The sequence below is a fragment of the Musca autumnalis genome, unplaced genomic scaffold (genome assembly GCF_047663935.1).
Source record: "Musca autumnalis isolate F117 unplaced genomic scaffold, ASM4766393v1 scaffold_1, whole genome shotgun sequence".
NCBI lineage: Eukaryota > Metazoa > Arthropoda > Insecta > Diptera > Muscidae > Musca > Musca autumnalis.
In genome coordinates, this window is record NW_027411644.1 from 85,458,437 (window position 1) to 85,483,096 (window position 24,660).

The 24,660-nt window shown below is 35.1% G+C and overlaps 1 protein-coding gene across 8 annotated transcripts in view; it reads right to left on the reverse strand.

Annotated features, from left to right (window-relative positions):
- The window catches only part of LOC141402434 (sodium-coupled monocarboxylate transporter 1-like), a 150,895-nt gene that overhangs the window by 67,507 nt on the left and 58,728 nt on the right, over window positions 1–24,660 (reverse strand). For 5 of the 8 annotated variants that reach the window (XM_073983719.1, XM_073983747.1, XM_073983726.1 and 2 more), the window contains exons 4-10: window positions 12,922–12,987; window positions 12,354–12,405; window positions 4,069–4,136; window positions 3,522–3,676; window positions 2,689–3,322; window positions 2,449–2,627; window positions 1,693–2,103 (exon numbers count right to left, since the gene is read on the reverse strand). The exons of the other annotated variants lie outside the window; for them this stretch is intronic. In XM_073983719.1, coding sequence (XP_073839820.1) covers window positions 1,815–2,103; window positions 2,449–2,627; window positions 2,689–3,322; window positions 3,522–3,676; window positions 4,069–4,136; window positions 12,354–12,405; window positions 12,922–12,987 — 1,443 coding nt within the window. In that variant the 3' untranslated portion in view covers window positions 1,693–1,814. Of the gene's footprint in view, window positions 1–1,692; window positions 2,104–2,448; window positions 2,628–2,688; window positions 3,323–3,521; window positions 3,677–4,068; window positions 4,137–12,353; window positions 12,406–12,921; window positions 12,988–24,660 lie in introns of those variants that run through there. 8 annotated transcript variants of the gene reach the window in all.

Here is a 24,660-nt window from a genome sequence, read left to right on the forward strand (position 1 = left end):
ATCCCACCGAAATTGCTGTAATGTCGTATTAAGTCTTCATTAGGGGTATGAAACTTTACACCTGAGATTTGTCCGCATGGGTCCACGTCTTCATATAGCTCTCATAGAACGGTACCTCCCGATTTCCGAAATTTTGACGGTTGTGGTCCCAATATCGCACTTAATATGCTGACATTTTGTATAAAGTCTTCGATGGGAGTATAAAACTTTCCACCTGAAATTTGTCAGAATAGGTCCACGTCTTCATATATCCCCCATAGAACGATACCTCCCGATTTTCGGTATTTTGAAAGTTGTAGCCTCAATATCCCAACGAAATGACTGAAATATGGTATTTAGTCTTCGTTGGGGGTATAAAACTTTCCACCCGAAACTTGTATAGGTATAGGTCCACGTCTTCGTATATCCCCCATAGAACGGTACCTCCCGATTTTCGGTATTTTGAAAGTTGTAGCCTCAATATCCCAACGTAATGACTGAAATTTGGTATTTAGTCTTCGTTGGGGGTATAAAACTTTCCACCTGAATCTTCTCGGTACAGGTTTACGTCTTCATATAGCCCCCATAGAACGGTACCTCCGGATTTCTGGTATTTTGAAGGTTGTAGCCTCAATATCCCTCGGAAATGGCTGAAATTTGGTACTAAGTCTTCCTTCGGGGTATAAAACTTTCCACCTGAAATTTCTCGATATGGGCCACGTCTTCATATAGCCCCCACAGAACGCTACTTCCGAATTTCTAGTATTTTTAAGGTTGTGGCCTCAATATCCCTCCGAAATGGCTGGAATTTGGTATTAAGTCTTCCTTGGGGGCATAAAACTTTCCACCTGAAAATTGTCGGTATATGTCTACGTCTTCATATAGCCCCCATAGTACGGTACCTCTCGATTTCCGGTATTTTGACGGTTGTGGCTTCAATATCACGCCAAAATGGCTGGAATTTGGTATTAAGTCGTCCTTGGGGGTAAACAACTTTCCACCTAAAATTTGTCGGTATAGGTCCACGTCTTCATATAGCACCTATAGTACGGCACCTCCCGATTTCCGGTATTTTGAAGGTTATGGCCTCAATATCCCGCCCAACTGGCTGACATTTGGGGGTAAACAACTTTTCACCTAAAATTTTTCGGTTTAGGTGCAGGCCTTCATATAGGTCCCATAGAACGATACCTCCCGATTTTCGGTATGTTGAAGGTTGATTCTGTGGTTATAGATTTCTCTATTTTATTGACTTGTCTGAAAAGAATTTTAAACAGAAAAATTGTACATTTAAAAATTTTTGTACCTATTATTGAAATATTTGTTGCATAAGAAAAAATGTAAAATGCATAAATTTTGCATATGCAAAAATTTATGCATTTTGCATAGTTTTGCATATGTGATATGTTTCGATTGCAATTAAATCAGAAGCAAAAAATATGCCTAGTCCCAAAATTTGACATGAATCGGACCAAAAATAGGGGTTGCATAAAATTCCGCTGTCTAGTAATCAAATATTCGAATCGATCGATTAACAAAGAACCTAAAGCTTTTGGAATCTTAATATGCAGAATTTGTTGTTTATTTGAAAATCATCAACTGTAAAAATCTTTCGAATGTTTACCTTCCAAAAGATTTTTGTCGATTTTACATTTTGCAACTCGCCCGAAAATATGCTCTACTTAATGACATATAAATAAAATACAAAATAAATTAAATAAAACGTTTATAAATATAAAATTTATGTATATTTTTATCATTATAATAACAACAATAATTTTTACACATTAAATAAAAATGTTTATAACAAAAATAAAATTATCACTAAATGATTCTTATAGAACCACATCGTCCTTTAAGGGCTGTTTTAAGTCACTCTTTGCTTGCATATCATAAACCATGACCAGTGTCTCATCCTCGTCTTTGTCAAAGACACTGCGATATTCTTTCGTTTTAATAAATCTACGAACAAACGGAGGGAAGAGTTGAAGATTCATCGTTGATGGGTTGTTGCGACCAAAAAATAGGCTCGTCAATTGGGCAACCACAATGGAAATGAAACAGCCACACGAGGCATAAAAGAAGAAAGACATTTGATAGATGTATTGTGCGAAGGTTTTAGAACTGAAAGCGAACATTTTAAGATTTATATAAATATGGTTACACTTCCTTGGTTTAAGTTCATCAAATTCGGTTAGAAATTGCGGAAAAAGAGGTTAGGTTGAATAGTAAGGGAAAGTTAATAAAAATTTTGTGAATTTTGAAAAGATAGGTTATGTTGGAACGTAAAATTAGAAGCCAAAACATCCCATATACCTATCAACAGCTTTAAACAAATCTGAACCCAATTTTTCAACCTATCCTATTTATAGAGGGACGTTTTCATTGATTGTTACGTTGGAGTCTAAAATTCTAACCGAGTTTGCTGAAATTTGTTTCGTTTTTAATTAACACATCACAATATCTTGCCTAGTATCAACAATGGTGGCATTGGCAGGCGTCATTTTTGGCTCAAAATCATAGGTACATCCTTCGGTTGTAAAGGGTTTCTCGGGATACACTAATTCACCTGTGGCCAAAGCAATCTGACATTTAACACATATCCAAGTCATGGTAACAAAGGCCACCACACAACCACTTATGGCACTCTAAGAAATACAAACACGATATTTAAATCCGAACATTACACCCGCAAATATCTTCCCTCACCTTAGAATTAATTTGTGGCATTAGCAGGCCCATTATAAACAGACTCAACAACGGTCCTCCGGTAACAGATGACAAGGTAGTTGATAATTGAATCACAGCATGTCCCAAAAATTGTATGACCAAAACCAAGGCCACACTAAGTATACCAATAAAAACCACCGTCGAACGCATAATCCAAGCAGTTTGCCTTTCACTTAGTGGCGTCTTTTTGAACGGCTTAATATAATCCTCCAAAAACACGGCAGCCAAAGAATTCAGACCCGTCGATAAGGAGCTAAGAGCAGCACTGAAAACCCCAGCCACAAATAGACCAGCCATGCCGGGCAGAGATTTCAATGTCTCCATAACCATCAATGGGACCATTTGATCTTTGGCCTTAGCCAAACGGGTGCTCAACGGATCACAATCATGATAATTGGCAAAAATCAACAAGCCATTATACATACATAGGATATTGATGACTATAATTCCAATGGTGAAATAAACACAGGCAACTTTTGCCTCCTTCAATGAAGGTACCGACAGATAACGTTGTACGATAACCTGATTGCCGCAATTCACTTGGGTATACCAAAGGGTGGTGCCGACAAAAATCGATAACATGGAGATGCGAGCTGTGGGATCCCAAGTTAATCTGAAAAATTTTTGTTGAAATCGTATTGAACTCATTTGTTCGAAGTATATGGAAGATTTGTATTAGATAATATTCCTTGAAGCAATTGTCTATATGGGAACCATTTACTTCTCAACACCCCCTTCTCACCGACAAACTGATAATTACTGCAAGGAAAATTGCTTAATATAAATCTGCCCTAATTTCTCTGTAGCCTTACTCTGGTATTTCTATTCTTCCAGTAGCCACATTACGCTCCCAAACCACACCAAAGCCACCAACATCTATGGTACCTTTAACAATAACAAAAACGATGGCTCCAACCATAATAACCGTTTGTATGACATCGGTCCAGACAACGGCTTTAAGACCACCCTGAAAATGACGACAACATGAGGTCATAAAAGAATTACTTGCTGCGGACCTTTGTTGCAGGATAAAAGAAATGTCAAAAACAAGGAAGAAGGACTTAGAGTAAAAGATGAGCTAGCTTTCAGCCAATTTTGCTGTTGTAGCGCCAGCTAAATGTTTTTTTTTTCTCCTTAATCGCGTTTTTCACAAAGATCTGTTTGTCAGTTAATCGAGATTTAAATTGATTTGGAAAAGGTGCGCCCAATTTTGACACTTTAATTACTTTATCCACCTTCAAGACGAGACTCAGACCGTTTAGTGGTAGGTAATCACAATTGCAGGTGAATTTGATATTAAACTGTCATCCCTTACCATTTTCTCTTTTATCCTGGAACGTTACACCATGCACTACTTACCACACATGTATAGAATATGCAGACCATGCATACTACCGGTGTTATAATATGAATATTGACACCAGTCACTAAGAATGACAAAATTATGCAAATTAATAAAGATTTCCAAAAAGTCAATTTAGGGTGTCCCAACTAGAACGCAATTTTTAAATCTTTAATAAAACTCAGATATTAAAAAAAATAAACTTTATTATATCGTAAAGTAGACAGAACGAGGTTATGTATGGAACAATTGTTCAATGTCAAACAATGACACCTCGAATGGCGCAAAATTTAGTTGGGAAAAATTGCGTTCTAGATGGGACACCCAATATGAATAAATTAATGTCTGGACACAATTCTGAAGGTTGGAGTCTATAGGTCTATTTAACAAGTGAATACGGCATTAAGTATGACGATTGAGAGGTACTATTCTACAGGGGCTATACTAAAACGTGGACCTATACTAATAATTCTGTGCAGAAATATGTAATATGTAGATCCAATGGGGACTAAATAATGTGTGCGAGAACAATAACGGTAAAACCTTCAAATACCGAAAATCGAAAGGTACCGTACTATGAGGGATATATTAAAACGTGGACCTGCACCGACCATTCTCTTTGGGAAAGTTATAATTCCAGAACAAATCGAAACGAAAAAAAACAAAATTTTAGCTATTTTGGTTGGATAATGTAGCAAAACCTTAACAAATACTCAAAATAGGGAGGTACCGTTCTATGGGCACTATATCAAGACGTTATCCTGCACCGGCAAATTCTGGAGAAAAGTTTTGTAGCCCAAGCGAACACTAATGCCCTGTTTCACTAAGACGATTCGAATTCAAATTCGTTCGTACTACTACCATAGTCCATATTTAAATAAGGCAATTTTCCTTGTCAATTGTCAGTTTGATGGAGAGGGAGGTGAGGCATATGGTAACCATTTGCCTCTCAACACCCTCTTTCACCGACAAACTGACAATTGCCGCAAGGAAAATTGCCTAATGTAAATATGGACTATGGATTTCTTCTGTTTTTTGAAAAATATTTGATTCATTTTTGTTTTCAATAAAACAAAAATTTTCTACAATAACAGGAGTTTGGCAGTAATTTGAATGAATTTTGAATTCGTCTTAAGGTAGTGTTACATTAGGCAAATATTTGCTCCAGCGACCGGCAGTGCGCGCTTACTGAGAGCAAGAGAGCATAAATTCAATGTATTATTAACACCTACTTGATCTCAGTAAGCGCACAATGCCCGTCGCTGGAGCAAATATTAGCCTAATGTGCCCTTACCTTTAGAGAAACAGGCCATAAATACCAAATATGAACTATTTCAGTGGGATAATGAAACTTAATGCTTCAAAATACCAAAAATCGGGATATACCGTTCTATGGTGGCTATATCAAAACGTTGGCCTATAAACAAATTTCTGACAGCAAGTTTTGCAACCCCAAGGAAGACTAAGTACCAAATTTCAATCATTTCGGTGTGATAATGATGCTAGAACTTTAAAAATACCGAAATATGGGGGCTATATTAAAAAATATTCGTAGCTCCAAGGAAGACTTAATGTCAATTTTCTACCAATTCGGTGTTGTAATGAGGCTAAAACCTTCAAAATGCCGAAAATCGGGGCTATTTGAAACCGTGAAACTGTACTGGCAAATTTCTGATTAAAAAAGTTTTGGATGGATATAACCCATTTTCAATACCAAACATCCTACGAGTAAGAAAAACTTATCTATCAAATTATAAAGATCTATCTTAAATATTGCGAGCTGTATCTTAATAGACGGACGGACAGACAGACGGACATCGTTATATCGGCATAGAATTTTATGCTTTATAGGGTATCCGACGAATATTTCGATGTGTTACAGTTAATGTTATGGTGGAGGGTATAACCAGGGCCAGAAATACCTCGACTCCGACTCCATACCAGTATTTTCACGACTCCGGCACCGACTCCGGGTCGACTCCGAGTGTAAATTCCTATACCACTAAAAATGAATAAAATTTGTACAAATTTTTAACTTTTTCTTATGTTTGGGCCCACATAGGCTAATCTGTTGGGCTTTCCTAAAATATTTCTTGGAAAGTGCATTCGTTCGAATATAATATATATTTTTGTGGGCTTATCAAAGACAGCAAAGACCAGTTCTTCATCGATCGATTGTGTAAAAAATATTCGATTTTAGGGAAATAAGGGATAGAAAAACTCATATTTTCAATTGTTGGCTTAAAATGAAAGTTTTTGACCATAAACGGGCATATACAATTTGAAAAAAATCGATCTATGAATTACTAGATTTTGGTATAACCGATAGCTTTTATTGCTAGTGCTTTTTGTAATATTTCTTTATTATAATTTATAATTATAATAAATATATTAAAATAAAATAAAATAAAATAAAATAAAATAAAATAAAATAAAATAAAATAAAATAAAATAAAATAAAATAAATAGATTTTGGTATCTTTACTAGATTTGTATCGAATTACTTAATTATTAAGAATTTATCAAATCTTATGTAAAAGCTCATCAAAATATGATATGGGGTTGTAAAAAATCTACTGTGTTATGACCATCCGAATTTTTTACTTAGTTAACTTATACGAAATGTACCGAAATACATAAACATACGGGTTTTTTGAGAAAGAAACTGGTAAAACTGAGAAAGGACAATAAAAAAGTGACAATATCGATATTTTGGATGTAAGAAAGGTAGATTAAATTTTCGGAGGAACATTTTTGAAGTATTTTTTTCATGTAGCAAATCTGATCTTGTGTTACTTTTTCAATTCATGAAAAAAAAAGACATGGAAGTAATTGAGCTAGAAGGACAAAGTTTTCTAAAAAAAGATTCCTCATTCTATATAACTGAAAACATGTCTTTCATAGGAGTCCAACAGGTCCTTTAGAGAAGTCATTGTTGTCTTCTATTAAAGGACCGGTTGGACTCCTATGAAAGACATTGTGGTCTTTATGATTACACTGTGACCATGGCACAATTACCAAGTTCGAAAAGTTCCCTTTATAAAAAAAATTTTTGTTGTAATTTCCCCACACAAATAAAGAAAGTTTTGAAAATATCGTACACTACCTTGGTAATTGTGCCATGACTGTGACACAAAACGGAAGTCAACGTCTTTGTAAGAAGACCAGGAGGTCTGTTGGCAGAAGACTTGTAGAAAGAATATAGATGACGTTAAATATCCAATTATTATTCGATTGTCATAGAACTTTACTTTTGCTTGCAATAAATTAAGGGATCAGTTGGAGCAAAAATATTCTCGACATGCATTTGGCGATGAAAAGACTAGTATAAAATGGTGTACCGAATTTAAAGTTATATTTTTATAATGTAGAAAAAAGTTTCCGGAGTCGGAGTCGAGTATTTTTTTTCGACTCAGACTCTGACTCCAGCAAAATTGCTCGACTCCGAATACCATAAGAAGACCTACAGATCTTGTATAACAATTCTTGCAGATTTTCTAAAGTCTTGAGGATCATCTATAAGATGGCCTCCAGGTCTTCTACAAGATGACCTCCAGGCCTTCTATAGGATGACATTCAGGTGTTCTATAAGAAGTCCTTCAGACCTGCTATAAGAAGGGATTCAGGTCTTCTATAAGAACTCCTGCGGCTCTGCCCCCAAATCTTCTAAAAGAAGACCTCCAGATCTTCTATAAAAAATCCTACATGTCTTCTATAGGTAGACCTCCTGGTCTTTGATGAGAAGACCTTATGCTTTTCTATAAGAAGGAATCCTGCTCTTCTATGAGAAGGCCTTCTGTTTTTTTTTTTATAAGAAGGTCTCCTGATCTTCTATGAGAAGATATCCTGCTTTTCTATAAAAAGATCCCCAGCTCTTCTATGAGAAGGCCACCAGCCTTTCTAGGGAAGGACCCTCTGTTCTTCTATGAGACGACCTCCTGCTCTTCTATGCACTTTTCTAAGAAGATCTCCTGCTCTTCTATAAGAAGTCCTCCTGCCCTTCTATATGCAAACGACATCCTGCCCTTTTATGAGAGGACCATCTGCTATTCTATGAAAAGACGTCCTGCTCTTCTATATAAAGAACTCCTGATTTTATATAAGAAGACCTAATGCCCTCCTATGAGAAGACGTCCACCCCTTCTATGAGAAGACATCCTTCCCCTCTATGAAAGGACCTTCTTCTTCTTTAAGAAGACCTACTCCTTTTTATAAGTCCTACTTGTCTTCTATAAGATGAAATTGATTTAAAAACTAAAATATGTCAGTTTTTTTCCTTTAAATACATTCTACGCCATATGGCATAGTGTCTAAAAACCACTTTTCCAAACAGTGGGGTTAAGTATATTTAAAATTGGAAAAATATATTTTTTCAAATCAAAAACAAGCAAGTTAGAAAGCGTTAAGTTCGGCCGGGAACCCTAAATGTCAAATTATAGCTAATTTGTTCTGAAAATATGGGTAAAAAGTGTCAAAATACCTGAAAACGGGCGGTACCGTTATATGAGGGCTATACGAAATCTCCCATCTTCGAACTTGATCTAAGTTCAGACCAAAAACACATGTGTACAAAATTTCAGCCTTGTAGCTTAACGCATTCGGAAGATAGCCTGATTACAACAGACGGACGGACGGACAGGGCTAAATCGATGATTATTTTCGATAAGTTACAAACGGAATGATAAACTTAATATACCCTCCATATTATGGCGGAGGGTATAAAGAGAAGCACTGAAAGGGTTAACTACTTTATCTTAATAACTGTGGATATTCAAAATAAATGCGAATGTTGTGCTTATAAATTTGATTTGTATAGAAAAGCAAATGTGTAGAACTTTTGTGGATGTTCTACCTGAAGAAATGGAACCAAAGTCGTTCATCTTAGAAGTCGGTCTAATTTTGGCAGTCATTACTTTTGATAGGACAGAAGGATTTTTTTTCAAGCTTTTGGTTCATTATGTTAAGAATCATGACATACCCACAAAAAATATATTGTTGTAATCAAAATCATATGGACTACCAACGATGAAAATGTCAAAAAATTCTCGAACAGTCCTTAAATTGCACTTAAGTGAAAAATTAGAACTTCTGCTCACATCTTTTTCGAATTTGATTTATGTTTGAGAGAAATATAGCCATGTACAAAAGTTGTACCAATGTCAGGGAATCATTTCGAGTTTATTTGGTCATCGTGGGATTATTAACGCCTTCGGGCCATTATGTCTCGTAATCTGGAATTGTCCACGAAAAAAAAACTTTATATCGCTCTTCCCAGAATCACAAGGAGTACCTTCGATACAAATTTCAAAACGATGCTCGAACAGCCTTTAAAGTGATCATAAGCCATAATATTGAAATTTTCTAACATAGGTACTTCGAGAGTTACCGTGTGTACCATTTTAGACAAGAATATTAAAATTTTGTGGGGAGTGGACCAATGAAGGAGTTGACCAATACAGCTCATCTTCTAACTTGTACAAAATATTAAATGTTGCAAAGTTTGTGTGCACTGGCTAACCAAAGACAAAGGGAGAATTTTAAATAGAACCAAAATTGCCTGAAATGGATTTCGTCCAAACAAATTTGGGCTCAAAATCCATTATTTCGATGTGGTACATTTTTATAACCTCAGCATTTATGCCTCATCAAAATAATGGTTTTAGACCCCAATTATGTTTGTACGAAATGCGTTTCAGACAATTTGGAGTCAAATTAGCCATGTCCGTCCGTCTGACTGGCTGGCTGATGCACACGATAACTCTCGAACGGATGAGCTGATCAGTTCAACTTTGAAGATGAGATGTATAGGTCCACTCCTTCAGGTACCTCTCCCACAAAAGTTCGGAAAATTTGTGCGCACTAGTACTCTTGAAGGGAGTAACCGATTTGGTAATGGTCTCTATCGGTCCATTCCTTCGGGTACGTCCCACACAAAATTTCTGAAAAGTTCAGTTTAGGACCTGCTCTCGGATTGCTTCGATTTTTGTTGTACAAATTTGATCAGGGACAAGTCCATACTTCCTGAGAAAATAGCCCGAAAGTCGTAAAAAATCCCCTATGGCACCATGTGTAGTGGCTGGAGAGCACGATAACTCTCCAACGCATCTGTTGATTCGGTCTAAACCTGCGCCCATTCCTTTAGTTTAGTTTAGTTCATACTTCCTGATAAAATAGTCCGAAAGCTGCAAAAATCCCTATGGCGCTATGCGTACGATAACTCTCAAACGGATCAGCTGATTCGATCCAAAATTTGGCGAAACAATGGATCTTCTAATATTTTGTCCAAATGTAGTTTTACTTCAGAAATCGGTCTTCTACTGATCAACATTTTTGTTTAAGTGTAGGATATGTTCGAGGAACTTTGGAAAATTATACCGATGCTATTCTTGGTGGTCCTCTTTAAGCGATATTATGTTTTCATACTGGGCAGATGTCTTGCACGGTGCGATCGATTCCCGCCCAATAGGAATTTAGGCGACTGCAATATCCCGAGCATAATTGAGCCAAAACTACTCTGGTTTGTCGTGGCAGCTGACGCTCTTCAGCTGCAATAGATGGGGGATGTGCTCCGATGACTGCATTCACACAATAATTGCTTATAATCTTAGCAACTGTGTCCGTGCCTGTTGATCTAGAGGTGCTCTCCTATATTGTTGGACCGTCGTCTCTAGAGCATGAATATCCTTCTTCTTTACTTGTTTTTTTTTTATTTACACTTGTTAGGATTTTATAGAAAACAGGAAATAAAATAGTAAAATGGTAGTGGATAACTATAACTATTGTATTAAGTACTCATTTCCAAGTTTTGAACAAAATTATTTCCTTTTGTAGGTCTGATGGTAGGGTATATTAGATCAAGGAAATGTTATTATATTGAAGAGGTACGCTGGTTAAACAACCAGATCGGACTTTGAAAAATTACGTATTTTAGTACTATAAACTAAAATATCGTCATCAGGATAAGTTATAGGTTCCTGATATTATATGTGAAAATGCGGGGATAGTCTACGGCTATTGTCCAGTGAATATATCTAACATACGAGTCCTAAAATCCATGATTTTGGCATGGTTCTAAACACTATAATGAACCTATGACTTATCCTGATGACGTTATTTTAGTTTATATATTTTGGTCTGATACGATCACATTTTAAAGGAGTTCTTAAACGTTTTTGAAAAAAGGGACCAAAAAGACCCCTTTATGACTCGCATGAGGGTTAATTTTTTCATAAAAAGATACCCCACATTGTTGTCAATAATATTGCCAATAACACTTTATACCTAAAATGCATGGATTCCAAGGAATCTGATGTCGAATATTTCAAAACCTGTAGAAATGTGCGGAGCTTGCCACGCCTATTTAGGTTACTTCCCGACGTAAACATTCAAAACGCCGATACACGTGTCTTCTTTTTTCGGTCCACTTTCATAATCTGTGCGGGGTTTCTTGCAATTTTAAAAAAGTTCATTTTTGTTGTACAGTTGTATAAACGGTTGTACAGATAATATGTAATAAGACTAATCGACGTGTTAGAAAAATTAAAAAGACCCCGAAGTTTTATGCAGAGGTTACTATGATCGCCAGTAACAAAATCTTTGGAGTCGGCTAATAATACGAAAAAAATGCTTTGTTCTTATCAACGTCATATCTAATTGACTCTGAGACTTCTAATAACGCGCTGATGCAGGTGTGCTCAGATCGAAATCCTGTCTACACCTCACATACCAATGTATTGCGTAGGAGGTATTCCAAAATTAGGATGTGTATAAGTTTCCCGACTTTAGACATAAAAGGTAGAATAGCAATAGACCAGTATCCCATATTAGATATCGGGACAGGAATAATTTTTCCAAAGTGTATAAAATATACTTGTGTTGATCGTGTTGAATATATAAGTGAAGTAAGGTAAGAGGCTTGGAAACTTAAGGTCAATACCATCGCAACCAATGGTATTAGACTTAACACTCCAAAGCTGCGTAAGACTTAATCGTTGGTATTGAAAGTGATCTCAAAACATTTCTCTACAACGAAATTAAAACATAACAAAAATACAGCCTTTAGTTCTTATTAAGCTTATTTAGCCCAGTCTTCATCAATATTTTGCACTTTGTACAGGAAATCCTTTCTTAGAATTTAATTCACTACTGACATTTGGCGTATTACTCCACCTGCGAGAATAGTGTCCACACTCTTTCAAAATCAACTTCAAAAAAGAGAAAGAAAAATAAACATAAGCTCCCTCACATATAAAGGGCTTTATTGTGGCTTCAATGACACAACAAGTGGTCTCGTTAACATTACCTTGATTGAAGGCCAGTGCTGGAACATAAATCACAATAGGTAACCAAGTTATCTAAACGGATGTAGGTATTAGTGGAATTAGGATCCATTGATGCAACAACAACAGCAACAGCACCATACATAGATCAAGGATATCACACAACAAACAAGTTACGTGTGTGTGTGGTTAGATGGAGTAGAATACCAGTACCATGGTTCAGTTTGTTTGTAGTTTACAGTTGAGGTAGATGTTTGTGGTGATGGTGTTGTTACAACGATAGGAAATAAGTCGTTAACATAGCAATGCATCGCACATTCAACCAAGTTCCAGCATTCACCAACATATCCGTTGCAGGATAAACAATGCCGACCAGAGAACACAATAGCATGGCAAACAATTTCAGTTCGTTGGTTGGTAGAGTATCGGCGACATGCCATTCATTATTCATTCGATGGTAGTTGTAAATGTTTTTTCCCAGATTATTCAATCAAAGGATATTGTAGTTGTTCAATGAAATAAAAATAAACAAGAACACAAAAATTTTCAATTTTACAATGAACTTCCACTGACTATTCTATTAATACTTACCGTGCCCAATGAGAAGAGAATGGAACCGAACAAACGTATTCCTTTGCCAAAACGCATTTCAAAATACTGGAAAATAGTTGTTATTCACTTTTTTGTTTTCATTTTATTTCTTTTTTTTAATTTAAAATTTCTTTTTAGTTTTATAAAGAACTGAGACGAAAGCAACAACAATTGTCAAGGTGAGTGATCTAAAGGTTTGTAACTTCCCAATTTTTTCTTTTTGAACCTGCAATTGCTGTTGTCTTTTTTCGTTTACTTTAGTTCAATGCACTTTTGTTTCTTGGTTAGCAACAACAAAAATAAATTTATTAATAAATAAAAATAATAGGTAACACAAAGAATCAGAAATAGAGCACAACATAATAGCCAACTTAGAAATTTTAGCAATAAATAGGGGAAATTTGATTTTGTTTGTTACAAATTTCCTTTCCCACGAAGCGAAAGAACGCTTTATCATTGATGGAGTAAATGCGTGTATATGTGTGTGTCTGCTTTTAATAGTTGTGTTAAAATATTATTTACCAGAAGCATGATTATGTGTTAATATTTACTATGGAATGATAAGTAGCTTTAAGCAAATAAATATGTATGTTAAATAAGGTTGACAGTTAATTTTATTCAAAGACATAAATACAACAAGATAAGACATTTTGTTTGCTATCATTCTTCAGTGAATGGCTTTTGAATTTAACATAATGTTATATCACGATATGGTGATATAACATTTTTTTCTTTTATACATTTTTACGTATTTAACCGAATTTACCGATCCAATTGACATAGAATTATTCTTGAATAGATCCTTGAATTCATAAATTTCGTTTCTGATACCATTACATGAAATGTTCCTCCTTGGTTGCGATTTTGAATTAACTGCAACCTGTTAAGGGTAATGTTTCTATACAAAGTTTCGTAAACATTTTTTTGTTGCATGCATTTTGTCTAGTCTTAGTTGTATTTATGTTTTTGTTTTATTTGAGATATACAGTCAGAGTCAAAAGAAAGTTTACACCTCACAAAAAGTTGTTAATAGCATAATTACACCGGTATAATGATATAATAAATATAAAACACAAATAAAAATTTTTTAAGTGTTTAGTGTTGAATTAAAATCCAGGAAATATTAAGCTTTGTATAAGCTTAATTATGAAATAAATGAGGATTGATAAAATGACCCAAAATTTTAAGAGTCAAAAGAAAGTTTACGCTCTTGCCAAAAGTAAGACATTTTTTAATTCTTTAGCTTGACATGCCTTTATTTTGGCTTTTTAGCTTATTTTGATTCTATTCGAGTGTCTAAATAGTAAATCCACCAGTATTTTGGTGAAATCCGGTGATAATACCCCATTGGATTTTTTTGGTAAGTACTGAATGGTTTTGAGGTCTAGAGACTACAATGAATTATCCTAGATGCATGGGAGTAAAATATAGCAATATGTTACCCATAAATATGGGTGAAGCCTTCATATCCCTGCCCAAATGTCAGATCCCCCTGTGATATAAGCCCCATTTCAGTTCACTAGGATCTGTAATCTCGTGTCAATATGAGTATATGATATTGTTCTTGTATCCTTGAACCCGTACAAACTATTTCTTCGAAGCCTGCTTCTGTCAGGCACCCGATGAACATATATTGGACACTCCATCAAGATTGATTTTGTATACAACATTTTCACCTTTAAAAGCTTCGTTCATATTTTTCCACAAGTTTGGCAAATTGTTTGTATGGGTTCAAGGATACAAGAACAATATCATATACTCATATTGACACGAGATTACATTTCCTAGTGAACTGAAATGGGGCTTATATCAAGGGGGGATCTGACATTTGGACAGGGATATGAAGGCTTCGCCCATATTTATGGGTAACATATTGCTATGTTTTACTCCCATGCATCTAGGATAACTCATTGTAGTCTCTAGACCTCAAAACCATTCAGTACTTACCAAAAAAATCCAAAAGAGTGTTAAATAAAGCCCCATTTTGTGCCAAAATTGCCCAAAAGCTGTAATTCGGGTCCAATGGGGTATTATCACCGGATTTCACCAAAATACTGGTGGATTTACTATTTAGACACTCGAATAGAATCAAAATAAGCTAAAAAGCCAAAATAAAGGCATGTCAAGCTAAAGAATTAAAAAATGTCTTACTTTTGGCAAGAGTGTAAACTTTCTTTTGACTCTTAAAATGTTGGGTCATTTTATCAATCCTCATTTATTTCATAATTAAGCTTATACAAAGCTTAATATTTCCTGGATTTTAATTCAACACTAAACACTTAAAAAAATTGTATTTGTGTTTTATATTTATTATATCATTATACCGGTGTAATTATGCTATTAACAACTTTTTGTGAGGTGTAAACTTTCTTTTGACTCTGACTGTAGGTGTTTACTTTTGATTTATGAAGTCAGCGAGAATTTTATCAGATCTGTTGTTTTCAATTTTAAAAGAGCACACATATTTAAAGTATGTTAGGAATTCAATCATTAGGACGCCAAGGGAGGGCAACGATAGTTACAAATTTCCCCTAAAATCTTCATCAGTTCTCTTAGTTTTTGATGTTTAAGCGTAAGAGTTGATTGTACGACGGCATGAGTTAAACTGACTTTTATATCAACAACCAAGCTCTTGAAATGTGCTATCATTCTGTTGCCTCGGCAGCCTGCTTACAACTTAGGGTGTCGTAGATATAAAGCACAGGAAAAGTGTTCCCACCCAATCCTTTGACAGTCCTCATAATTCATCAGAAACCCACAAAATTGTGGAAAACCAAACATGGGTTTTGCACCATAATAACACTGGGCAAAATTTTTAAGGTGATCTTGTGCAAACAATTTGAGCTGAGGATTTTTTGAAAGTACAGACCCAAACTACAAAAAACCTAGCTGGGTTTTGATGTGTCAGATCCTGTTTGGATTTTATTGTCCCATCTAAACATGGTTAAATATTGACTTTTTAAAGCAATTCTGGGCTATATCTCTGAAACCTATGTGACTTTTCTATTACGTTGTTTTCAGTATATTTTTCAACGACCATTTAATAAATATGTCAATAATGTGGTGAAATCCGAAATGTGAGAATAAACTGTTGGTGTAAACTGTGTTTGAAATGCATGTTGTAAAAAATATGATGCAAAATAGCGCTGAAACAACATGAAGTAAGCATTGTAGAGTTTCAGAATGTTCTAAAGAATTGTTGAGAACTTTATTTGGTTCAACTCCCAATAGTTTAGCTGATACTGACCAGAATTTCAGCAATTATGTAAAATTTTCTATATTTGATCGATTTTGATGCCCTATATGGAGTTTTTCTTTTGTGGTCAGTTCAAAGGATAAGTTCTAATAGTTAAGGGCTACAATATTGCCTAAGACGGCAAGGCAAAAATCCTAATCGTTTCTGAGATAAATGCATAAAAACGTAGTTTTAGCCCGGTTTAGATGAGGCCATAAAATACGAACTGGATCTTACAAAACCCTATTAAGTTTTTTGTAGTCTCAATATGTACTTTCAAAAAATGCATACTAGAAGTTGTTTGAATTTTCAGCGTTGCATCGTGTAACGCACCAGCTTACACATCGATGCTTGTGTGTGAGTTTTTGACCAAAAACAAACCCGTTATCATGCCTCAACCGCCATATTCACCGGTCTGGCCCACATTAACCTTCCCCTTCCCGAAACTGAATTTAAAATAACGGGTTTTATACTCTCTCTATATACGGGGACAGAAATCAGAAGAGATAGATACAACGATATGAGATATATACTTTCACTTCATTATCAGACATACATAGATCCCATTACTCTGTTTTAATATGCCAAGAACCTATAGTGGCTTGACAAACATACGTACCTATTTAGTTTCTTTTTTTCTTACTCGCTTTCTGTTCCAGTATTAACTATTGAGCACTAATTCTGCAGTTTTCTATTCTATTTATACCCTCAGTATTTACGCTAACGAGGTTATATACACTTTGATACGATTGGCCACATCGGTCACATTGGTCCTCACTAGTGAGCAAGATATATCTCAAAAATTTTCAAAAACTTTTCCAAATTAATTCGACTCTAACGAGAAACTAATTAAATAAATATTACAAATTATCTTCGCCCTAATATTCAAAATTTTCAAATAAAAAACGAGTAAAAAAGTATCAGTCAGCTTTGCCGACAGAGATATACCCTCAGCGTATGTGAATTTAAACTTTCATCTACGGAAACATTCGATCTTTTTCTGAATTTTGTGTCCCTTTTTGGACATTTGAACTTGCCGAAAAAATTTGGATTAGTTCAAAAGTGTCGCGGAGGAGGTACTTAAAGGAATGGACCGACTTGGTCTATTATGGAAGTGGATCTTATTTTGGTAGTCATATCTTTTCGATAGATATGGAGCCCACTTCTCATTTCAATGGGTCATCGTATAACTTTTGGACTAGTGTGCCAGAAAGCATGGCACATGGCAATATCGCTGTCAACAGGACCACAACGAACAGCATTGCTATACATTATCAAAGAATCTCCGAACAGACCATAAACTGCACTTAAACACATATGTTAAACTTTTGTGGGAGAGGTACTCTAAGGAGAGGGCCGATATGGGCCATTTTAGAAGTTAAACTAAATTTGGACGAAATATTAGGAGACCCAAAGTTTGGACCAAATTGGTTGCCCTGCTCAAGATATTTCGCGCATACCATTTCAGTGATATTTTTTAAATATTGGGGTGAAGTACCAAAAATTGTGGGCCGGTATTGCTGAACTGAAAATAAATTTGGACCAAATATGACGTAGGCCAAATTTTTGACCAAATCGGTTGATCAGTTCGAGAGTTATTGTGCTCTCCTGCCACTACATATTGTGCCATAGGTTTTTTTTTAACATATTTCGGGCTGTTTTCTAAAGAAGTATGGACTTTTACCGTCGTAATGGAGGCAACAAATGCAAGTTGCTCCAAAGTGATGCAAGAGAAGGTCTTAAAGTGAACTTATCAGAAATTTTGTGTGATAGGTACCCGAAGGAGTGGACAAACATAGACCATATTCGAACCTGATCTACCAGATATAGGTAGATATACTAGGATGTGTGAAGTATGGACCAAATCGGTCACTCCCTTCAAGAGTTATCGTGCGAACAACATGTTTGAACCTTTGTGGGGGAGATACCTTAAGGAGTGCACCGATATGGATTATCTTCGCACTTAAACTAAGTTTGGACAAAATATTACGAAGGCAATATTTTGGAGCGGATCGGCAGATCCGTTCGAGAGTTATCTTGCGCTTTAACCACTACACACGGTGTCATAGGTTTTTTTGCATCTTTCAGGATATTTGCTTAAGAAGTATGGACTTGCCCCTGATGAAACTTGTAGCGTCGTATGGGGACAGTGAATACAAATTGTTACAACAAAAACAAAAGAAATTCGAGAGCTGGTCCTAAACTGAAATTTTCCGAAATTTTGAGTGGGAGGTACTCGAAGGAGTGGACCGATTGAGTCCATATTGGAACCTCATTTAAGTCTGGTAAAATGTTCAAGATGTGCAAAGTATGGGCCAAATCCCTTCAAGAGTTATCGTGCGCACAAATTTTCCAAACATTTTCGAACTTTTGTGGGGGAGGTAGCGGAAGAAGTGGACGTATATAACCCATCTTCGAACTAAGGTTGGACAAAATGCTACGAAAGCCAAACTTTGAACCGAATCAGTTGATCCGTTCGAGAGTTATCGTGCGCTCGAGCCAACCAGACAGACAGACGTCCGACATGGCTAAATCAACTACAAATTTTTTGAAACGGATTTCGTCCAAACAGTCTTAGGGTACCATTATTTCGATGAGGCAAACATTGCCCGTATGAAAGTGTATATACCCTCGTTAGCATAAATGCTGAAGGTATAAAAATTTGGCATTCGTAATGTTTTGTCCAAACTTAGTTAAAGTTGGAAGATGGGCCACATCGGCCCACGTTAGTGTGTAAGGTAACTCTCAAACTTTTTCAATAACTTTTCATAATTTAGTTTAACGTAATTTAATATTTCAATTTCTATATAAATCAGAAGTTTGCTTACTAAAATTGTTTGAACTATATGCCAATGATTTGGTATAACCCCACATTACGGTACATACAGATTCCACCTATTTTGAAGCAAAGTCGTGATACATAATTAATATATTTTATACTAGCAGACTCCGGTGCGCGTTGCTGGCCCGACGTAATGAGATTTAATGACAACTTTTAGTGGACTTTATATTTGACAATTCAAAAATAGGTATTATCTACCTCATTTCTTCGGTCCATTGCCAAACCGAGGAGGATTTTAAAGTTATCAGGATACTTAGTCTGTAACCTTTCTTTTCTCTTACGAACTTTGTCGGAACTTTTCGCCCATTGATACAGTTTAGGATTTATTATTGTCCATGTCCCCTGTCATTATTCTAAAGCGAACTAATTATAAAAGTTAAAAAATGGTTAATCCGAATTCTCTCGCTATATAATCATAAGTTTGGCTTATACATATAGCGTTTAAATGAAAGGCGTGGGGAAGGTACCCCACCTCCTCCAAAATTCATAAAATATACATAAAAACGGCAAACATTGAGCTTTTGCTGCAAATTTGAATTTGATTGGGTCTTTAGGTCCCAAAGTAGGACATAATTTGTAGATTAATCCGTTAATTTTTAAACCGATACATGCGCAATTTTTGCAATATAGCGTTTTTTAAGTATCGAATAGGGGAGGTACCCCGCCCCCTCTGGAATTCAATGAAATATGTATCCTGTACATTCTCTGAAAATTTCAGGAAAATCGGTTCAGTAGTTTTGTAGATGTAACATATTTTAAAATGTAGGCGTGGTCAAGTCTTTGGGTACTAAAAAAGTAGGTAAGGTCGGAGACACAACCACAATTGTCTCGCAAATTAATTTCCATGCCGACACATTCGTAATTATTGTAAATATAGCATTTGAAAAGATAGGGTATAGGTGAAGTACCCCGCCCCCTCCGAAATTCAACAAAATTTGTAGCCCATTTTCACTGGGGGAAATCGCTGTACATTCCCTGACAATTTCAGGAAAATCAGTTCAGTAGTTTTTATAGAAAAGATTAAAATTGAAAATTGGAGAAAAGTGGGCGTGGTAAATTTTTTTGCATAAAAACCTAAGTTGGGTTAAGAAGAACATTTAAAAAAGAAATTATCCAAATCGGTCCAGCCGTTCTCAACTGAGGCCATTACCAACGATATGGCATAATCGTTGTCGCTGTTTCTTTTTTCGCCAGAGGCTAAAAGTATACCTCCGTCTGCACAGCTGACTGATACTTTTTTACTTGTTTCCTCTTTCAAGATGACCCGAATGATCAGAAGATTTTTTACCCTCCACCTCGTTTTAAGGTGGGAAATAACCGTCTCGTGCTTGGAGACTTCAATGATCATCGTGAACAAGGCAATAACCAAAGTGACAGAGCTCTGGCGGAGCCAAATGATAGCTCCACATTTTACACGGTCAACAAAGATTGCCACATAAATCACCGTTGTGACAACCGTGATTTATGTGCTGTAAAAACCTGACATTAAATTGTAAATTGGGTTTTGTAAATTTTGGTACCCATATCCGGGCATGTACAAACTATTAAAATGTAAACACGATGCGACAAGTGGAATTGAACCGGATTTAAGTGAACTGTTATGAAGGAAGTACACTAAGGAATGCACCGATACCTGAAATATTTTTGAATTTTTCTGGGAAAGGTACCCAAAGGATGGGGTGGATATTGTACATATTGTAACTTTATGAAAGCGTAGAAAAAATAATTTAAGTTCGAAGATCAGCCATATCGGTCCACTCCTTCAGGTACCTCCCCCACAAAAGTTCAAAAAAATTGTGCGCACGATAACTCTTGAAGGAGTGACTGATTTGGTTCATACTTTACACATCCTAATATATCTACCAGATATTTATCAGGTTCGAATATGGACTATATTTGTCCACTACTTCGTGTACTTCCCACACAAAATTTCGGATAAGTTTACTTTAAAACCTGCTAACGAATAACTCTGATTTTTGTTCACTGAAAGAAAAATGCTTCATTGTATGAATGAACTGGTTTCATTGATTATTTTTCATTGATGCTATGAAACGTTCCATTAATATAATGAAATGCTTCATTCATGCAATGAAACTTTACGTTATTTAAAATTCAATGATTTTTGGTTTCATTCTATGAATGAAACGGATTTCATTGATGCAATGAAACTTTTAATTTCTATAAATTTAAGAAAAATATGTCTGTTTTGAATTCAAACTAAATAGAATGGGCTAAAAAGACTAGTATGCAAACATCTTTAAAAAAATGGCAAAAACTGTATATATATGTATATATGTATGTATATGTTGGTATTGTTTGTATTGTCGTTCATTGAATTCCATTTGTGGTTGTGTGTGAGTATTTAAGAAGCAGAAAAAAGCAAAATAACCACCGCTTTGTTAGCTTCATCAAACAATGTTCAAGAACATTGTTTTAGTTTGCGCTAAACCACAGTAAAGTGTGGATGAAAAAAAGTTATTTTACGTCTGGTGTTTTCAACATTAAAAACTGTGATGTGTTTAACATGAAAAGAAAATGTAAATATTATTTTTTAATTGTTCAGTTGTTCTTTTAAGTGAATTGTCATTTATATTTTTCTTGTAATGGAAGCATTCAATAGAAAATCTAAAGATGAGTGGAATGGCGGAGAAACTGTTACCATTGGCCAACGAAGCATCTTAGAAAAAGAAAATCTTGTATAAGTTTCTGTCCAACGGCGAAAGATAAAGGTAAAATAATGTTTAGAAAGAAAACCAGATAAATTACTAAAAATTATTTTATGGTTTTCAATTTTGTTACAGATGACAAAGCTCAAAAGGATAATTAACTTCTTTGAAAGTAAGTATGAAATGTTTAATAATGTGAAATGAAGGTTCAAATATTTGTTAAATTATTTTTGTAGTTTTTATGTGTTCGTTTATTTACTTTTTTAATTTTCATTTATAGCTGCAATGGAGATAAAAAAATAGAAAATCCAATGATCAGTGGAATTACGGAGACTGTCCGTGGCCAATGAAGCACTACTCTCTTAAGAAAAAATGTTGTATCCTAACATCGTGGACGTACACAGGGGATGACTCAGCGACAAAAGTTGGAGGTAAGTTATTGTTTAGAAAACCAGTCAATTTATTAGCAATTTGTTTACTGTTTCAATTTTACTTACAGATGACAACGCTCAATACTATCATTAATGTGCTTAATACCTGAGGTATTAACTATGACTTGTTGTATTAATGGTCAAAACTAATTGTAATAAAATGAAATAAACATATTGAGCATTGACTTCATTTTTGTTCATTATGTGAGTATGAAATGTCTTCATAACATGAATGAAATCCTACGTTGTATCAATGAAATTTGTCATTGATTTTGATCCAACGTAAGGCTTCATTGCATAAATGAAGAAGTTTCATTACAACAATGAAAGTATTTCATTGCATTAATGAAAAAGTTTCATTGCATCAATGAAGGACTTTTATTGCATTAATGAAAAATTTTCATTGCATTAACGGAAAAGTTTCATTGCATCAATGAAGAAGTTTCATTGCATCAATGAAGGACTTTCATTGCATTAATGAAAAAGTTTCATTGCTTTAACGGAAAAGTTTCATTTCATCAATGAAGAAGTTTCATTGCATGAATGAAGGAGATTCATTGCATTAATGAACAATTTCGTTAATTTTACTTCAATGAAACTTTTTTCATTTATTCAATGAAGCTCTACGTTGGCTCAAAATCAATGACAAATTTCATTGATACAACGTAGGATTTCATTCATATTACGTAGCTTTTTCTTTCAGTGTTTAAGCAACTAGCGAATGCCTCAATTACGACCGTAAACGTTTTTTTCAGGGGCAAGTCCATACTTCTTGAAGAAGGCAGCCCGAAAGGTGTAAAAATCCCCTATGGCACCATATGTAGTGGATGGAGCGCACTATAGCTCTCGAACTGATCAACCGATTTATGCCTTCGTCATATTTTGTCAAAACTTAGTTTCATTTCGAAGATGGCCATTGACGTATTTAAAAAATGGCACTTAAATGGTATGCACGATATTTCTTGAACGGAGCAACCAATTTGGTCCAATATTTTATCCAAATTTAGTTTAAATGGCCCATATCGGTCCTTTCTTTAGGGTACCTCCTCCACAAAAGTTAAACATTAGTATCTAAGTGCAGTTTGGGGTCAGTTCGAAGATCCTTTGGAAATGTATACCGATGCTGTTCGTTGTGGTCCTACTTACATAGATATTATGTTTTCTGTGGACAAGTCCATGCTTCCTGGCATACTGGTCCAAAAGTTATACGATGACCCACTTACTAGGCTACGAAACTCTGAAAAGACCCTAAATACATTCGATCTCTCCGTAGATAAATGTTTCAATTCACATTGGCTAAGGGTGTATCTCTGTCGGCAAAGCCGACTGATACTTTTTACTTGTTAAACGTAAGTTAGCATACTAGAGAATATGCCAGTGCTTGTGAATGAATAGAAAATCATAATAATTCGAAGTCAACTTCGGAGTTGGAATCTGAGTCGGATAAAACAAATGGGGCTCGATTGTGTATTTTATTGGGAAAATTTATAGGTCAACACACACCTCCATATACATACATACGAATTTAAATTTTAATTCTTGAAAACAAGACATAATCACCACAGCAATAGAAGCATGACTGACTGCTACTGATAATATAATTGATTTCTTCGTTAAGTTCATAGTCAAGTTGGAATTAACACTTGAGCGGAAGCTGATAACAAAATGTATATTTTATAGAGAGTACATGAAATATGATTTCACATTTTAATTATGACTCATTGATGGATAGATAGATGTACTAAATGTCACTGACCAACGTCGGCAAATGTGCTGTACAATTGCGTCAAGTAATGTTTATATGACAATATATTTTATGGAAAAGATTTTGATTTTTTTACTAAAAACCGTCTGACACATGTTGCTTTATGTCAGCCATATAACCGTATTCGAAACAAGTTTAATTACAAATTCTTTCTTCATCAAAGACATAAATACAACAAGATAAGACATTTTTTTGCTATCATTCTTCAGTGAATGGCTTTTGAATTTTACATAATGTTATATTAAGATATGGTGATATAACATTTTTTCTTTTATACATTTTTACGTATTTAACCGAATGTACCGATCCAATTGACATAGAATTATTCTTGAATAGATCCTTGAATTCATAAATTTCGTTTCTGATACCATTACGTGAAATGTTCCTCCTTGGTTGCGATTTTGAATTAACTGCAACATGTTAAGGGTAATGTTTCTATACAAAGTTTCGTAAACATTTTTTTGTTGCATGCATTTTGTCTAGTCTTAGTTGTATTTATGTCTTTGTCTTCATCAAACGGAAATAAAGTTGTATGACAATAAATGCAATGACATACATACATATGTTTGTAATAAATTAAAACTTTATGATGTAAAGGCAATCAATGACGGTTTAAACCAGGCATGAGCACCAACACGGAAGCAGGCAAAATTGACTATACCCCTGAATAGCTGATTATCTCGCCGGCATAAGAAATTATGTCTGCGTATGACTGGTTTAGAACATTTTACCAAACAAACCAATACTTAATGATGACAATTGATGTGTCTTTTTACTTACTAAATGTTGCTGAAACAATT